This window comes from Oryctolagus cuniculus, chromosome 3 (assembly GCF_964237555.1).
Source record: "Oryctolagus cuniculus chromosome 3, mOryCun1.1, whole genome shotgun sequence".
Lineage (NCBI taxonomy): Eukaryota > Metazoa > Chordata > Mammalia > Lagomorpha > Leporidae > Oryctolagus > Oryctolagus cuniculus.
In genome coordinates this window covers 179,847,113-179,866,378 of record NC_091434.1, presented here as the reverse complement: position 1 = coordinate 179,866,378, position 19,266 = coordinate 179,847,113, and the positions used below count along the sequence as shown (strand labels likewise).

Genomic DNA, 19,266 nt, shown 5'->3' with positions numbered 1-19,266 from the left:
GCTAAAAGGACCAAATGTTATCAAAAAGACCGATGACCCCTAGTATCCTCAAAGTGACCAAGGCATTCTTAAGCCTTCATATATATTAAAAGAGTCATCCAGTTTTACTTATGTCTGAATTTATGGAGGGAGACAGAGAAAATCATGTTTGTTATTTGTCTATCCCAAAACAGAGGTCATGTTACCAACAACACCTCTATTACTATAGTAGCGTTACCAATAACAATTCAAAAGTACTTTTCCCATATGTTATCTAAGTGTAAGTTTATTTGTATGTGTGAGTTATTTAATCTCAAAATATTTATATAAAATATTTTATCACTAAACCAACATCATGCAGATGCTTAATAAAATCAGATTTGAAATTAGGTTCTGTGATTTCAGATCTTTCCACAAGGTGTTCCTCCTCCAAATATTTCCATTAACTGTATATTCATGCATTTTATCATGACGGATCTAATTCTAGTTAATATAGTGAAGGCACTTATTCACTTGTCCAACACATTGCCTTCAATACTCATCGTTTTACTTGCCATTGTTTCATACAATTTGCTGATTATCCTGGAATCTGAGATATCTTGGTAAACATGCAGAGCTCTTGAAATCACAGTGCATATCTACATGTTTTCACCTTATTGACACCACACTGTGTTTTCCTGAATGCACTAGATTGTATCTCTAATGCAAAAGTTATACTGCATATTGAGATCAGTTGTATTATCTTGACAAATATGTATAGGATCTGAAGTACCTGGATGAAGGTGCCTAAAGTTTACAGTAAAAAATGTCTAAAGCACAGATTAAAAATGATTCTTAGAATTTTTATTTTTCTTATTATTTCTGCAGAGTAATAATTTTCACACTTTTTGATGGGAACATATAACCAGACGTGGGTGAGTGAATTTATTCTCCTCGGCCTATCCAGTGACTGGGACATTCAAGTCTCCCTCTATGCCCTGTTCTTGGTCATGTACCTGGTCACGGTGCTGGGGAACTTTCTCATTGTTCTTCTGATCAGACTGGACAGCCAACTCCACACTCCCATGTATTTCTTTCTCACCAATCTCTCCCTTGTTGATGTCTCTTATGCTACAAGCATAGTCCCTCAGATGCTGGTGCATTTTCTTGCAGAACATAAAGCAATCCCATTTCTGAGTTGTGCAGCTCAACTATTTTTCTCCCTGGCCTTGGGTGGCATTGAATTTGTTCTACTGGCAGTGATGGCTTATGACCGCTATGTGGCTGTGTGTGACCCTCTGCGATATTCAGCCATCATGCATGGAAGACTGTGTAGCAGTTTGGCCATCACATCCTGGGTCAGTGGATCCATCAACTCCCTCATGCAGACTGCCATCACGTTTCAGCTGCCCATGTGCAATAACAAGTTTATTGATCACATATCATGTGAACTTCTAGCAGTGGTCAGACTGGCCTGTGTGGACACCTCTGCCAATGAAGTTGCCATCATGGTCTCCAGCATTGTCCTGCTTATGACTCCTTTTTTCCTGGTTCTTTTGTCCTACATCCAGATCATCTCCACCATCCTAAAGATCCAGTCCACAGAAGGAAGGAAGAAAGCCTTCCACACCTGTGCTTCCCACCTCACAGTGGTTGCCCTGTGCTACGGCATGGCCATTTTCACCTACATCCAGCCCCATTCTGAGCCTTCCGTTCTTCAAGAGAAGCTGATCTCTCTTTTCTATGCCATTCTGACACCCATGCTGAACCCCATGATTTACAGTCTGAGGAATAAGGAGGTGAAGGGGGCCTGGCAGAAACTTTTGGGGCAATTCTCTGGATTAACATCAAAACTGGCAACCTGATGACTCATGAGCATCACTTAGAGACATGAGCTTTGCTTCAGTGTTCTCCACCCAACTCAGATGTGATAAGAATCAGATGAATTGCCTTGGCAACCAGGGAGAGGATGATATACTGGTGAACTTAGGTAGGAGGCTGAGTGACTGTATTGGGAGGTGGATGTGGATGTATTTTTATGTCATAGCAGCCTCTTTCATGGAGTGAAGCACTGCTGTAATAAAACTTCCCACATTTATGCACTCTCCATTTCTATGACCTGACATTATTAGAAAAAATATTACTGCTTTGATTTGTCATGTTGTACGTGATCATGGAAATCTTCATGTATATTACTTTGGAATATACATGGCTTATTCCTTGTACATTGGAATATATCTGCTACTAATACATCCACGTTTTGGAAAAGCTTCTGGAGTCTCCACTGGCATTCGAATGCATTTCCACATAATTTGTGGAGTATGTAACCACCTCCAGTAACTGTGTGTAGTCAATATTTGTACGAGAGTGTTTGTTGTCAATGCTGATTAAAATGTTTTTGAGGTGGATCTTCAAAATGTGGACATCATGACTTTCTTTGAGTGCTTGCATTAATTCAGCAGAGAAATTCAATTAAAGAATTTTCTTACCCTGACTGTGTTATAATCAGTGATTTATTTTTGTACTTAAGGCTATTATTATTATTTGCCAAGGAAAAGTGAACTTTCTGGCACTGTTCGTTACCAATCAGAGATTGAACGGAATTTTACTGTATACAGAAAGGCTATCATTTAAATTGTTAAAGCCGTAAAATCTCGAAAAAAATAAACTCTGCAATTTCAGACAAAAAATGAACATGCAAATATGAGATAATGTGTAAAGTATCCACCAAAGAAGTTAATCTAAGAAAGGAGAGATATTTGAATCATAGCCAGTGAAAGTTAAGAAAATTTAAATATGGATTTGTGAGTACCAGGATAAGTGACTCAGCTGTGCAAATGTTACTCTCAAGTTTCCGTATCAAGTACTTTGCCCAACTTCCTCACATATACACAACAGGACCCTAGTGAACTTAAAGGTCTAGGCTTGCCTGGGATTGAAACTTACCTCTTTGGTAATGCCTGCATAATGCATAATATAAAGAGGAAATAACTGAAAAAGTGATAAGGAAGAGGAAAGAGGAGAAAGAAAGTAATAGGTAGTCTTCTCACTCCTTTGAAGGGGTCTGAGTTTCCCTTTCTCTCTTTACTCCCCAAAGAGCCACAATGGCTAGAGCTGGGCCAGGCCAAATCCAGGAGCCAGGAGCTTCACCTGGGTCTCCCACATAGTTGTAGGGGTCTAAATATTTGGGTCATCCTCTATGCTTTCCCTAGGGGCCCTCTTAGAGAGTTGGATGGCAAGTGGAGCAGCTGGGATCTATATGGTGCCCATATAGGATGACTCCTTTTGCAAGTCACAATGACCAACCCAAGACTGACTTTCCAATAAATGGTAACGAACAATTAGATGTCCATAAGCAAAAAGGAATTTTGAATCCAGACCTTGAACCATATTCAAAAATTAAAATGGGTCTTAGAATCAAATGACATGCTCAATTGGACTTGCCCCAAATGGGAGAGTTAGAAATGAGCTAGGGGATTCCAATTCAATCTCATCAAGGTGGCATGTACCAATGACATCTCACTAACCAAAGTCATCAGTTTCAGTTCACAATTGATCATAATGATAGGATTAAGAGTCAAAGGGATCACAAAAACAAGACTAGTGTCTGCTAATACTAACTGATAGAATTAAAAAAGAGAGAACGATCCAACATGGGAAGCAGGATACACAGCAGACTCATAGAATGCCAGATGTCCTAAACAGCACTCTGGCCTCAGAATCAGCCTTTAAGGCATTCAGATCTGGCTGAATTTTCCATGAGAGTATTTCAGGCATGGAAAGCCAAGACACTCTGACAAAAAAAAAAAAAAAAAAAAAAAAAAAAAAAAAAAAACACAACAACAACTAAATGAAAGATCTCTGCGAGTGAGATCCCAGTGGAAAGAACAGGCCATCAAAGAAGGAGGTAACTTTCTCTGAAGGGAGGAGAGAACTTCCACTTTGACTATGGCTTTGTCTAAATAAGATCAGAGTTGGCAAATTCAAGAGGCTTCCAAAGCCTTGGAAATTCATGACAAGAGCCTTGGGTGATTACCGATGCCATAAACAAGAGTGTCAATTGTTAAGTCAACAACAGGAATCATTGTGCAGTTACTCCCCATGTAGGATCTCTGTCCTTAAGGTGTTGTACAATGTGAATTAATGGTATAACTAGTACTCAAACAGTACTTTACACTTTGTGTTTCTGTGTGGGTGCAAACTGTTGAAATCTTTATTTAATATATACTAAATTGATCTTCTGTATATAGAGATAATTTAAAATTAATCTTGATGTGAATGGGATGGGAGAGGGAGCGGGAGATGGGAGGGCTGCAGGTGGGAGGGAAATTATGGGGTGAAGAGGCCACTGTAATCCAAAAGCTGTGCTTTGGAAATTTATATTTATTAAATAAAAGTTTAAAAAATCAAATGTAATAAGTTATAGACTTAAATATAATGGATCAGAGATTTATATACAATGAATGAAAGACTTAAGCTAATGGAGCAGAGACTTAAAATCTGATGAAAAATCATTGCGATCTTGGGTTTGGCAAAGATTTTCCAGATAAGGGGCCAATGCTGTGGTGTAACAGGTTAAGCCGCTACCTGCAATAGCCCAATCCCATATGTGCTCCAGTTCAAGTCATAGCTGCTCCACTTCTGATCCAGGTCCCTGCTAATGTGCCTCGGAAAGGAGTGGAAGATGGCCCAAGTCCTTTGGATCCTGCACCCACATGGGAGACCCAGAAGGGCTCCTGGCTTCAGCTTGGCCCATTCCTGGCCATTGTAACCATTTGGGGAGTTAATCAGCTGATGGAAGATTGATTTCTCCCCCGCCTTTGCTGCAACTCTTCCTTTCAAATAAAAATATAATAATTCAAGAATAGACACTAAAATATGTTCTATAAATGGAAAAAAATTGATAAATTTAGTTTCCTCAAAATTAAAAAATCTGCTTCTTGAAATACAATATTTAAGAAAATGAAAACACAAGCCACTTATTGGGGGGAGATGTTTGCATAAGACAAATATAAAATTTTCTACCTAGAATATTTAACAAAGCCTCAGAACTCAGAGGTAAGAAAATAAAAAACCCCGATGTAAACTGGTTAACATATTTGAATAGATACCCCATTTATTTATTTGAGATGCAATGTTACAGAAATGGAGTGAAGGTGGGAGAGAGATACTGATCTCCCATCCACTGGTTCAATCCCCAAATGGTTGCAATGGCAGGAATTGGGCTTATCCGAAACCAGGAGCCAGGAGCCGGGAGCTTCTTCTGGATCTCCCATGTGGGTGCAGAAGCCCAAGGACTTGGGCCATCTCCCACTGCTTTCCGAGGCACATTAGCAGGGACCTGGATCAGAAGTGGAACAGCCAGGATACCAGCCAGCATCCACGTGAGATGCCGGTGCCACAGGAGGCAGCTTTGCTGGCTATGAGACAATGCCAGACCCAAATGATGCATTTTTAAGCTGAAATTTCTGTCATTGCTGTATCACATGGCCAACCCACTTGTATCAATACACATTACCAGCAGATCATTCCCCTCTGGGCCACTCAGGCTCACACAAAAATATCCTCTGGAAACACCCACACAATCACAGCCAACACAGTGCTTTACCAAGTTTCTAGGTGTTTGTTCCACTTAACACAATACGACATCCTCCATACAACCAACTCTGTCCTAGCCCTTTCCCCAAAATTTGACTTTCTAGGCCTCTAATGTAACCTTTTCTATATGTGGAAATGGAAGTTTTAAGAATTTTGACTTTCAGAATTCAATATTCAGGATTTTAAACTTTTGGAGTTGTGGTTTCTAGGATTATAAACTTTAGAGATCTAGATTTTTTGGGATTTCTGAATAGGAATTGTGTCATTTGGGACTATGATCACTCCAGAAATATACATTTTTAATGAATTCTAATCTAAATAATTATTACTCCATGTTGTGGCACAGAAACCTTCAGGAGCACATTACTGTTTGCAACTCTGTATTTTGTAGTATTATTGTTGAAGTTTTTTAACATTCATAAACTAAATATACAAATAATTGCAACTATTTTTGTATTAATCAGATATCTTGTAGTTTGTTAAACATTTAAAAATGTGTTTATGTTAAGGTTATATTTTGCCACTTTCAGATTGATCCCTTCTTCCTTTCCTTCCTTTCCGCCTCCCTTCCTTCCTCCCCTCCATCTTTTCATAGTGTGTGTGGAGCCATTTTTCTGTCTAGCATTATTTTCCTTTGCCTGAAGAATTTGCTCAAGTTCTGCTGAAAATCTATTCAATAAGTTCTTGTTTGTTTGAAGAGAATTCACTTCTTCTTTGTTCTCAAAGTGCATTTTCTCTGTATACATTACTTCTACTTGTTAGTTACACCCCTGTCTCGGTGCTTAAATGATGTAATTCCATGTTTCTTGGTGGCTAGCTTAGTTTCTGACAAGAACTCCGCTTTGGTTTGGATCTTTTTTTTTTGTATATGATGTATCTTTTCTTTTTTCCCTTCAAGCTGCCTTCAAGATTTTCACTTTATTTTTGGCTTTTTGACAGCTTGAATACCAAGCACCCAAATTTTGTTGGCTTATTTTCAGTTATCATATCCAGCTGAGGATTTGTGCACAGATTTCTTTCACTAATTTTCTCAGTGACTAGCTCCTCACATAGTCCTTTTGTCCTGCTTTCTCCATTTCTCTATCTGGAATTTTAGAATTTTACATATGTTATATTATTCAAAATTATTCTACAACCCTAGACATGAGAGTTATTTTAAATTCCTGAATGATAGCTTCTACATGCAAGTCACATTTGCTCCTGGATTTGTTCATTTCTTTACTCCTCACATTGTTCTTGTTTTTGTTGTGTTTTGGCTCTTCCCTTTGATTGCTACTGTTGGTGGGTTCCACACATTCTGTATGTAGGATAACAGATGTTCAAGAAAAGAACAATATGCCTTGAAGTGAGCTTGTCTCTTTTGTCTGCCCTTAGTCTGGTGCTGTGTGTGGGAAGGGGATGAGGAGGCAGGTAGGATGTGAGAATCAGTGCAATCAAGGGTTGAGCTGACTTAAATGCATTGTTCCTGTGAATATTAGCGTACCAACAAATCCAAGTTCCTCTAGTATTACCTGTGTTTAGGGTTTTGTTCAGTTCAGTTTTTTGCAGGATTTTTTCCAGTGTTGCCATTCCCCCTCCATTTAAAGTTGTCCCTGTGAAGTTACACATCAGAGAGTTCAGCTTTCCGCCTCTGGCCTCTTTCCTGTGAAACTGTGATTACCTGCTCTTCCATTCATGACCACTGGAAGCAGAAGAGGAGGGTTCATTCTTTGTTGTTCTGCTTCCATCTAAATCTTAGATTCATCTTCTGTCTCTGCATTTCAGGTTTGGGGATTTCTTAGTGACCCTGTAACTGCTTCCAGCCTTAGGAAATTGCTCATGGTTTGGGCCCAGAGTGATTTCCTGGCCACAGAAATTCCATGTTTACAACGTTTTACTTATCTTTTCCTGTCCCCTTCCCTTAGCAGTTAAGTATTCATCTTTGTAGGATAAAGGTCTGCTGCCTCTCCTCTGCTACTCAGGTTTTGTCTCAGGAGGGAGGCAGTCTTGTAGAAGGGAGGTACCTTCTCCCCGACTGCAGCCACTCTGGCTGCCTTCACCCCTGCCTGCATCAGGAAGAAGGCTCCTTCTTTTCCACTCCCCCAGACATCCTCCTGCCCAGTGTCTGTAGTCTCAGGGGGAAATGTTGAGTCATTTATCTAGGACTCCTCAGTACCTCAGACGCAGCCTTTAGCAATTTGGGCAGGCAATCCTTACAAGCTCATAGAGAGGGCCAATTTTCCGCCCATGCTCTGGTCCAGGAGAGGCAGTGCACAGGTGCCATGTCTCACTAGAGACACCATCTTTCCTCAGAGTTCATGCTACTTAGTTTTCCTGAAACCTCAGCTCTCTGATCGATTCAAGAATAATTAGCATTTTGTTATCATCAAACTTCTTCTCATTTTAGGATGGAAGCAATACTCTTTCCAACTTTCCACAACCTAAGTGGAAGCTAGGACATGCTCAGTTGTTTTTATTTCCTTTTAAGTGCGTGTTATTTTTAAAGCAGTTATGCATTCACAGCAGAATTGATCAGAAAGTACAGACAGTTCACATGTATTCCGAATCTCTACATCCCCCCCAAAACCTAGGTACAATCTCCGCTTCTACTGATATTCATTACTAGAATGCTGCATTTTTCAGTTATCTTTCAAAGTTAATTTGAACACACAAAATATAAATGGGGGTTAAGGAGGGTGTGCACTAATTTTCAGCTAAGTAAAGCTGTAATGGTGGCAAATAATGTCTTTTGGCCAAATAATTGTAAAGAAAAGGAGCTTCTCTGGAAGTAGCTTATGCAAATAACATGCACAATTCCTAACAGGACATAATTGGCTATATTCATGCTCTTTAAAAAAAAAAAAAACTATACCAAGGCTATGAATTGAGAGTAAATGTAAGTGTGTGTGCCATGAAGTCTTCTTGATGGAACTAATTCAATTTCTAGGTGGACATCTATAAGGTGATTTACCTGTGCAAAAGAGAAAACTTTTATTGTTTGGGGGACAGAAAGTGTTACAAGATGGCTGGGGCTTATATAAGAGAGAAACTAGGAAAAACATGGATTGTGGTTGATTTTGAAGATCTATACTTTACTATCAGGACACTGAATATTTTAGATCAAATAGTTGTGAGCTGGATAATGTTAGAATAAAATGTTTTTCTGAAAAATGAATGTGACAGTAGTCTACAGAATGAGTTGTTCCAGGAGTTCTCCAATTTTATTCTATGAGAAATACCTAAAAGGCTCATTTAAACAGCATTTGCTGGGGCCTATCTGAATAACTTCTGTTTGAGTAAGCCTGGATTAAAGGATTGAAGGGCACTGTGTTACTTGGCTCTTACGGAAAAAATGCTGAAATAAAAGAGGACAGAAGTAGCAATAATGGAAAGGAAGTTCTGAGAGTTGTTTAAAAGTAAGACCTGACTTAGAGGTTGAATGAGAAGGAAAATTTTCCCAGGTTTTTGAGTAATAGTGACAGAGAATGCTGTGGAAGAGAATTCGTGAGTTTATCTTTGTGGTCTGCAGAAGAATGGAGATAAACTGTGGTAATATGAACTTCCAGGTTCTGCGAATACATCCCTCAGAGCCATGAAATTTTACCAATATAACTGTACAGAAAATCTCAACCATTTCTTTCAATTCTACTGGAGTTCAGAATTTTGGATGCAGAATGAAAACAATCTCTCCTTTTTCCTATTTCCTAGACTATTCCAGAAACTTTGTCAAAGACATTGTATGCCGCAACATCAGAAATGGTTAGGGGCCAGCATTGTGGAGTAGCATGTAAAAGTTTCCACCTCTGATGGCAGCATTCCACATGGGTGCCAATTCATGTTCCAGCTGCTCCACTTCTGATCCGGCATTCTGCCAATGGCCAAGGAAAGCAGTAAATAAGAGCCCAAGTACCTAATCCCTGCCACTCATGTGGGAGACCTGGATGAATCTCTTGGCTCCTGTCTTTGGCCTGGCCCTGCCCTAGATGGCTGTGGCCAGTGGATGGAGGATTTTCTCTCTCTCTCTGTCTCTGTGTATAGTGTGTGTGTCTGTGTCTGTGTGTGTGTGTGTGTAACTTTGGCTTTCAAACTAAATCTTTAAAAAGAAAAAAAAGAAGGAATGGCTACACAGGTGAATAAATTAGTGAATAGATAATGGGTGCTATATAGGATGAGTAGAAATAATTTGGTCGGTAATTTATGGACATTAGGTAAATAATGAGTTGGGAGTGGATGAAAGACTGCATCAAGGGGAGGATGAGCAGAAAAGCAAATGAATGAAGACAGTTGATACTGTGATAGGTACATAAGTAGTTACATACAGCGGTGCAGAGGGATAGGCAGGCATTCCACTTTGTAGATGAATAAATAAATGGATAACTGATTCAGTTGAGTGCATGATGCATAAAGAATATATCAGAGAATGCAGCGATACTTGTGTTCTCTCAATTTTATTGAATATCTTCATACAAATATGAATTTGAAGAAGTAAACAAAATTTACTGTTTTGTGTTAATTAAAGGATCTTCTTCCTTTGTGAGTTTCTTCCTATAAATAATAAGACTCTGTTTTTGCAAATTTTATGTGGAGTCTTACATCTTCTTAGGCAATGTTATTATTTTGGGGTTGAAGAATACCACAACACTTCAACTGGGTGCTGTAAATACCTGTAGTGATCATAGCAGCCCCTTATATTATGTGCATGTATCTCAGCAGAATTAAGCACAGCATTCTTATCTCCAAAGGAGAAATAAGAACATCCTGGAACTAACGTGGAAGGGACTTTTTTTTCAAGTAGCTACAGATACAGGCCCAGTGACTGACTGCTAATTAGTAGGGGTATGTGTGGGTATGTGTGGGGTGGAGATTGAGGGCTGAAAATGTGGTTTAGGCTATAGGAGAATATCCTATAACCTCACCAACCTACCTCCTAAGATTTTTTTTGAATGATATAAGGTTTCAGTAGCATTTTGTAAGGGAGCAGGACGGAGAACAGTCTTCTACAGGGAGAGGCAGGGCAATGTGCAGGCCCTGCCTTTGAGGTTTCAGAGTAGTGACAGTAATTAACACTCTAAAGCATGAAGCTCCTGTGGGAATCTGTGAGCCCCACATTGCCAGTGCAGCCACTATTTCACCTCATTAGTTCAGTGTTGGATGAGCCAACTTGGGAGCACCTGTGAACTTCCTTCCTTTCAAGTCAAAACCAGTCCCACATGATTTTGGGGCAACAGAGGGCAAGGAATCAGGGACATTTAAACTCTACAGTCCACCGTTTTGTTGTTAGGGAGCACCCTTTAGAAATCAGTTTAATCCTAAAGTCATCATGCCCATTTTGTCAGATTTGAATTAATAGAACAGAGCTCTTCACTGAGCTGTCCATAGAGGTTGGTTATAAACAGAAATTAATACAGGGGTAGAAAGAGCACTGATCTGATTTGCTAAGGACTTTGGATCAGGGATATGAACTATGAATGGTGAAATCTTCTCACCTAAATATTGTAACTGATATAGGAAAATAATTAAGTTTTCAGAATCTGAGAGCTTAGGCCAATATCATGGAATAAGTTTTTCAATTCCAAACTACATAACTGGCAGAAAGAAAGAAACAGAGTGTGTAAAGCAGAGGCTGAGGAAAGAGAATGGCTATTAAATAAAACTTGGAGATATCATGGAAGAATTCTGCATCATATGGGGAAAATATACGTAGAGAGTAAACCAAGATGAATGAAACCTTCATTTAGGTATTGATTTATATCCGTGAACTTGTAAGGGTTTATTCCATTTACAGAAAATATATACTGTCAATTGCTTCAATGTCTCTTATCCAAATTATGACCCTAACCATGTGTATATAAAATGATTTGATGATCATTTTAATGATAGAAATTTGAAGTGTAAGATTAATTAAAGTCATGTGGCTCTTAGATCATGAACTGAAACATGGATTAAGGTCTCCTGACTCTCATTTCAGGAATGGTTCCTCTTGCATGAGCTGTGGGAATTTCACCACAGAAACTTGCTAGAGTGAGAGGACTGTACTGCAAAATAATACTCTAGCCTTTACTACAGGGAATGAGAGATATAGAGATGGTGATCGTTTACAGAATGAGAACATAATAAAGCATATCACTAAAAGTAAGCTTTGGTATTACACGGTTTGAGAAACTGAGTCTTAATAATTGGAATCATATTATATAAAAAGTCAGGCAATAAAATCAAGACAGGAAAGAAAACAAAGCCATAAAGATGAAAAGCTAATTGCCTTCTCAGGACCTTTAAACATCTTTGATATATCACCCACACAATTGGCCATATAGTTATCTGTTTCCAAAAGTTAGGATGATGAAAATCTCTCTGTCAATGATGGATCCATTCAGTCTGCACATTAAACAGGTATTCAGCTCTACGGCAGATGAATCATCTTCTAAATGAAAATGTCATTTCCACTGACAGCTCAACCATGTAAAGGTATGATTCTGATTTATCTTTGACCAGCATGATTGAAAAATATATGAAGATGGCTGGACTTATTTTCATGTACTCTGCTTCTGTGTTTAGCACTCTATTTGTCTCAGATGAGATCGTACAGGTCTCCAATGAGAAGGCAAAATATGATTGAATTAATGACAGGTTACCAAAGGTGATGCATGAACATATTAAAAAAAAACAAAACAAAAAGCCTTTGGAATTTCATTCCTTTGCTGTAGGTCATCATCTATGTTATGATAAAGGGCATCCTCTCTGTAATATAGAGTGTTTCAAAAATTTCAGGGAAAAATGGAATCAAAATATGTTTGTTTTATACAAAAAAATGAAATCCATGCAAGGCTTTTTCATAATATGTATTTTTTATAAATCTTTAAAAATTCCCTCCTATGCATAATGGATTCATGATTTCTGAGTTTGGATTCTTGAGGTAAATCTGAAATTGTATCCAATCAAGCACTCTTGAATTGACATGAATACTATAAATAAATACCATTATGAAATGTATTTCTGAAGGTTTAGACATGGAGGAAAATTTCTATAGTGTACATACCTCCGCAGTCTTTCCAAATCATTAATTCTGTCTTTCCAATAAGAGAAAAATGGACAATATAATTTATTGAATAACTCAGCTAATACAAGTAGAAAATAATTTTACATTATTTTAAATTCATAATATACTTTCTGGGTGAAGATAAGAAAATATAGCCCTGAAAACTTGTTTTCTCGAAATTGTAAATGGAACATTTTAAAATGTTTGTCCATGGAATATCAATGAAATCTACATGCAATTAAAAAATAATAAGAGAAATGTGAACAGCATCATATGAAGATACTTCCAAAGAAATACAAGTAATGTATTGAAAATTTCTATCAATGTTTGTTGATTTGTCTATGGATCAGATTTGCCATCTTTTCTTGATGAACAGAGTTCATTCAGAGTATCACAATTTTTATTAGAGCTAAAATATGGGAAGGTATGGTGTAAAGCTGAAAGGATAGTTTATGTTCTACAGTCATATTGTTAATTGTGGTTATATCCTTTCCTCTTGGGATTTCTGCAGAGATGTAGGGAGTTCATCATAGATGGGACTCCCATCTGGGAAAATCAACTGTTTAGAATTTAAATAAATTTTAACAGATGAGTTGGGAAATGCCCAATTTCCATGTTTCAAGGATACCTAATTTTTACAACAAATGTTGCTAAAAATTATTGTCAGAAAATTTGCCATTAGAAATATGTTTAAATTGGGATGAGGGTTTGTGTCTAGCTTAGAAGTTAAGACACTGCGTACCACAAAAGAGTGCTGGAGTTCAATACCTGGCTCTACTCTTGACTACAGTTTCCTACTTGTACACTCAAGAAGGCAGTGATGCTGGCTCAAGTGACTGGTTCCTGTCACTCACATGGGAGACTTAGACCGAGTTCCCAGTTCCCGGCTTTGGTTCCATCCTAAAAGTGGGCTATTGCAAGTATTTTGGGACAGGGGTGTGCCAGTGAATGGGAGTTCTTTGTTTATCTACCTCTCTATGAGGTGTTAACGTCAGCTAGGATGGTTATCTGAATGTTATAATGTAATAAGATATTGAAATAGTCAGAAAAATAATACTGGGTGAATTTATCAAAGTAGACTAGGTTGAAAAATAACATTTAATTTGCTATACTTAGACTGTCTTTCAAATAATATACAAATACAAACAAAAAAAAGAAATATGCTTACATAAGATTTTTACTTCTCTGATGTTGCTTCAAAAGGGGGAGAGAGAAAATACAGTTTTAGAGCAGTCTATGATGTATGGAAGGAGCTATTTGGCTCACAGATGAATGACCAGAAACCCAACTCAGGAAAATCCAAATTTTTACTTACCCCAACCAGATATGGGCTAGTCTTGGAGTTAACATCAGCCTGGATGGTTCTCAGAGTTTTACAATTCTCATCTTGTCAAGTGACATATGTTTTAAGTTGAAGATGGTGTAATATAAAAGGATGCTGAAATAGTAAGAAGAATAATAGTGGGTTAATTCATCAAGGTAGAATACAATGGAAACAACATTTAATATGGTTTAATTTAAACTCATTTTCACAGTAAAGAAAACACAATTATTTCCATGGAGTTAATGAATAGATCTGATTTATTTAAAAAAGATTATTGACTATAATTTAACTTTTAAATTAGATACATTATGTCATATGAAAAGAACTGCATGAGGAATCCAAACACCTATTTTTTGTCTTATTTCTTTGTCATACAGAAAAGAACATTTCAGTCATGATGAATGCTGTGACTAACCATTGCTGGACAACAGGAAAAGGCAAAGAGAGGTAGTTTTAACTAGGGTAGATTTTAGCTAGTGTAGATTTTAACTGTCCTCAGCAGAAAAAAATGTTAAGTATGTGAAGTAATACGTGTGTTAGTCAACTTGACTTTGCCAGTCCAATAGAAATTTTTTAACTGTGAAAACTTTATCTTTTCTGCCCATACTTCTTCTGTGACTTTTCCTACAATTTCCACATCATTTTCATCTGAAACTTGTTTCCTACTTGTATGTGAACTAGTTTAAAGTTTTAATGTAAGTTGATGTACTAGTTCATAATAAGATTATAATTTATATTATGATCTTCCATTTAGCATTGTTTCATATTTAAACATTTCACAAAGGCAATGCTTAACATAACTATAATAAATTCTAAGCATTAACTATAGGGCATTAAGGAATATTTCCATGAAATCGTGTTTTTTTGTATGTTATGGCCACAGCAATTGCCTCACGTTCACACAGTTCACAAAGCAAAAGCAGGAGGTCAGCACTCTTTCATGGTGTTCATGTTGAAGGAGATGAATCACAGGGCTATGTCATCCCTCAATGCTATGTTCTGAGAAAGCATTCTCAGATTCTCTGGATTATTATTTTTAAGGAGACCAAGAAATCTTAAAACAAATTAGAGAGATGTTGTTTGAGATCTGTTAAGTGTGAGGATGACAGGATCCAAAGAATGTAAAATAGAAATAGACTTGTACTGTTGATTAAAGGAGCATTAAGTACTTGAAAGCAGAGCCTAGTGGCTGCAGTTGGACAAATACAAGATGAGAATGTGAGTCACACTAGAACAAGAGGAAGAGCTAAATAGAATCGATTCTTAGCTATATTCATTGCTCATCATTAGTTTTGCACAGCTAGTGCAGACCTAACTCTATATCAACAGGTTTTTGTTGTCTTTTGCACCGAAAAAATGAAACACATATTCTCACCATTTTCCTTTAGTTATTTGACTTTGATGAAAAACAGAAGTTTAAGGACAGTTATAGAACCTACAAATCAGAGTTAAGATTAATTTCTGGTTTCCTAGTAGATAGGTAGATATGAAATGTGTTATCTGGCACCTGGGCCTTTCTTTAATCTTAAATGAGAACAGAAATCGAGTTCTATTTAGATGGAAATCCAATCAATATGGAGAAAATATTAACTCTAGGTACATTAAAGTCATTTGCATTGCACAACTTTCCTCTTCCATTTGGCTTCTGCACACCACACTTCTATTTTCTTTATCCGTTAAGAGTACACAGAGGGACTATGTAAGTGTATACAAAAGGTATGCTTGAATACTAATTACTCAGAATAAAACAGCAGTCTTGGAAATAAATAGCAACCTCAATAGGTTAAAAGTAACTGACTTGCTGGCGCGCGGCTCACTAGGCTAATCCTCCGCCTGCAGTGCCGGTACTCCAGTTTCTAGTCCCGGTTGGGGCGCCGGTTCTGTCCTGGTTGCTCCTCTTCCAGTCCAGCTCTCTGCTGTGGCCCAGGAAGTCAGTGGAGGATGGCCCAAGTGTTTGGGCCCTGCACCCGCATAGGGAGACCAGGAGGAAGGACCTGGCTCCTGGCTTTGGATCGGCACTGCACGCCGGCCATAGTGGCTATTTGGGGGGTGAACCAATGGCAAAGGAAGACCTTTCTCTCTGTCTCTCTCTCTCACTAACTCTGCCTTGTCAAAAAAAAAAAAAAAAAGTAACTGACTAATATATCAGTGAAAGGTATTTACTTATTAGCAAATGGTTTTAATAAAATTCTTTGCTTTAAAACACTCAGCATGGTGATGAATACTGCATTTCATAAAATATAAATTAGAAATAGGACAAGACTAGAATTTAGGTTGTGTGGAATCGCTCTGCTTATGATAAGCTTAATTTTATAAACTCAGAGACATTATAGATGTCTGTGCATGGAAACTAAATCTATTTGCTGAGCAAAACTAAGAATAAAGCAATCTTCATTTCAATGGTCATCTGCATGAATTTATGCCTTATTCCGAGGAAGATGAGTCCTGAAATATCTACATTGCCTTCATCCCTGGCATCCAAAAAAATTGAAGAATCTGTATTCTTATTTGCTTCCCTTTAAACTCATATCTAAAGGACAGACTCTTAAGCAGCAACTTGAAAAGAGAAAAATACAAGGAAATGCATACCAATAAAATGTCTTCACCCCATCCCACCAGTGGATGAAGACAGCAAAGTCTATCAGAAAGACCAGTGGATATGCAAAGAGGTCAAGCCCTCTGATATAGGGAAGGTTACCACCAGTTGTTTATGTCTACTTTTGTGAAAGTGGTGTGAAAATAAATTACATTAGCTACTTTATCATAAGACAGAACTCATCTTACTAAACACCCATAGTACTATAATAATACTGCCTATAACAGTACACATGATATTCTACAATAAATTATGTACATTTAAGCTTAAATGTATTTGTGAGTTATTTAATGTTAGCCTGTTTTATATGAAATCTACCATTAAACAAAAATCATATACCTTCTAGATAAAATATGATTTCAAACTTAGGTTTTCTGATTCTAGATCTTTCCACAAGATCCCCTCACCTTTGTGAACAATTCTTTTTGTAATTGAATAATGTGGTCCATATAGATGGATCTAGTTGATATATTTAAGGTAGTTTTTAAACTTTCCAACTCTGTCATCTTCATTGGTTACCATTCTACCTACTGTTGTCAACAACCACACTTGTCTTGCCTGGGAACAGAGGTAATTGGTAAGGAGGCAGAACTCCTATTATTTCAGTATCTTTCCTACACACATTCCTGACATCACCGAGACACATCAAACTCTTCTGAAGTCACTAGCTTTCTCTCAAGAAGACAGCAGATATAAAGCATATTGAGATCAAGGCTGTCAACTTGGCCTCATGTATGATCTAGTGATAGACGAGAGGGCTGTCTAGTGTGTACAGTATGTCTTCTTCTGAAGTTATTCTTATGATTCTTTAATAGCTCTTGGTTTTTTTCTGATTCCTTCTTCAGATAATAATCCTCACATTTTTAATGGGAACATATAACCAGACGTGGGTGAGTGAATTTATTCTCCTCGGCCTATCCAGTGACTGGGACATTCAAGTCTCCCTCTATGCCCTGTTCTTGGTCATGTACCTGGTCACAGTGCTGGGGAACTTTCTCATTGTTCTTCTGATCAGACTGGACAGCCAACTCCACACTCCCATGTATTTCTTTCTCACCAATCTCTCCCTTGTTGATGTCTCTTATGCTACAAGCATAGTCCCTCAGATGCTGGTGCATTTTCTTGCAGAACATAAAGCAATCCCATTTCTGAGTTGTGCAGCTCAACTATTTTTCTCCCTGGCCTTGGGTGGCATTGAATTTGTTCTACTGGCAGTGATGGCTTATGACCGCTATGTGGCTGTGTGTGACCCTCTGCGATATTCAGCCATCATGCATGGAAGACTGTGTAGCAGTTTGGCCATCACATCCTGGGTCAGTGGCTCCATCAACTCTCTTGTGCATACGATCATTACCTTTCAGCTGCCCATGTGCAATAACAAGTTTATTGATCACATATCATGTGAAATCTTAGCAGTGGTCAGACTGGCCTGTGTGGACACCTCCGCCAATGAACTCATAATCATGGTTTCTAGCATTGTCCTGCTTATGACTCCTTTTTTCCTGGTTCTTTTGTCCTACATCCAGATCATCTCCACCATCCTAAAGATCCGGTCCACAGAAGGAAGGAAGAAAGCCTTCCACACCTGTGCTTCCCACCTCACAGTGGTTGCCCTGTGCTACGGCATGGCCATTTTCACCTACATCCAGCCCCATTCTGAGCCTTCCGTTCTTCAAGAGAAGCTGATCTCTCTTTTCTATGCCATTCTGACACCCATGCTGAACCCCATGATTTACAGTCTGAGGAATAAGGAGGTGAAGGGGGCCTGGCAGAAACTTTTGGGGCAATTCTCTGGATTAACATCAAAACTGGCAACCTGATGACTCATGAGCATCACTTAGAGACATGAGCTTTACCTCCATGGTGTCCACCCAACCCAGATATGACAGGCATTATCTGTATTGCCTGGCAACCAGGAAGGAGATGATGTAACATGTACTAGAGAAGTTAGGTAGGAGGCTGAGTCGTTTTTGCGGTGTGGGTGTATTTTTATGTCATAGCAACCTCTTTGTGGAGTTAAGCACTGCTGTAATAGAACTTCCCATACTTAATTCATATTTCTATGACTTTTGTGTTGTTTTGGAAGTTGGGTATATTAAATATGTTTTGGAGTCATGATATTTTCAATTTGTGATGGGTTTATTAGGATGTTAGTTGAAAAGCATCTGTTATTGAGACAAATGAAACATTATTTCACTGTTTTTGTTTTTGTAACTTTTTGTATGCATTGGCTCATTCCTACACTGAAAACTGATTTTTGTTTATATGCATTTTGAAAAGGGTTTTGATGTTCCCTGAAACACATTTGAAAATTTCACAGCAAAGTGTATTAACTGAATTCAATAATTTTGTGATTCAATGTACATATATAAAATGAAGAGAATGTTGTTATCAAGACTCATTAAATGTTAATGTGCATGATTTACTACTTGGCTATACAAATTTTGAGTGATGAAGTTCATTGTAGAAACATCAACTAATGATCTTGGTTTACTCTAGTAAGTATATAAACATAGTTATTTATCTACAATGACATTATGGCTAATAAAACTTGAGATTCAATCATTGCTGAATACTGAATAGAGAATTTTACAAGAAAATTATTGTGTATGCATGGGGTCTTATATAAATGTCTAAAAGCTGTTTAATTTCTAGAAATTTCAGGAAATTTCTAGAAAGTAAACAAATAAATGCAACAAAGTTATCTCCAAAAATCAGAATCCTTGGATTAAACCAATGAAAGATAATATACTTTAATATAAATTTTAGAAAAAT

At 37.7% G+C, this 19,266-nt stretch overlaps 3 protein-coding genes across 4 annotated transcripts in view; 2 read left to right on the top strand and 1 right to left on the bottom strand.

Annotated features, from left to right (window-relative positions):
* Positions 1-2,648, top strand: part of LOC100348312 (olfactory receptor-like protein OLF3) — a 28,010-nt gene extending 25,362 nt beyond the window's left edge. The window contains exon 3 of the mRNA XM_002711949.5: positions 847-2,648. Coding sequence (XP_002711995.1) covers positions 870-1,823 — 954 coding nt within the window. The 5' untranslated portion in view covers positions 847-869 and the 3' untranslated portion in view covers positions 1,824-2,648. The remainder of the gene's footprint in view (positions 1-846) is intronic.
* LOC100348562 (TRPM8 channel-associated factor 1) overlaps positions 1-19,266 on the bottom strand; it is a 201,353-nt gene that overhangs the window by 73,682 nt on the left and 108,405 nt on the right. For both annotated transcript variants that reach the window (XM_051849792.2, XM_051849793.2), the window contains exon 2: positions 13,887-14,009. The gene's annotated coding sequence lies outside the window, so the exon portion shown is untranslated. The remainder of the gene's footprint in view (positions 1-13,886; positions 14,010-19,266) is intronic.
* Positions 17,333-18,502, top strand: LOC100348061 (olfactory receptor-like protein OLF3). Its single transcript, XM_070071582.1, has one exon. The coding sequence runs from the start codon at positions 17,358-17,360 to the stop codon at positions 18,309-18,311; it is 954 nt and encodes a 317-aa protein (XP_069927683.1). The 5' UTR covers positions 17,333-17,357; the 3' UTR covers positions 18,312-18,502.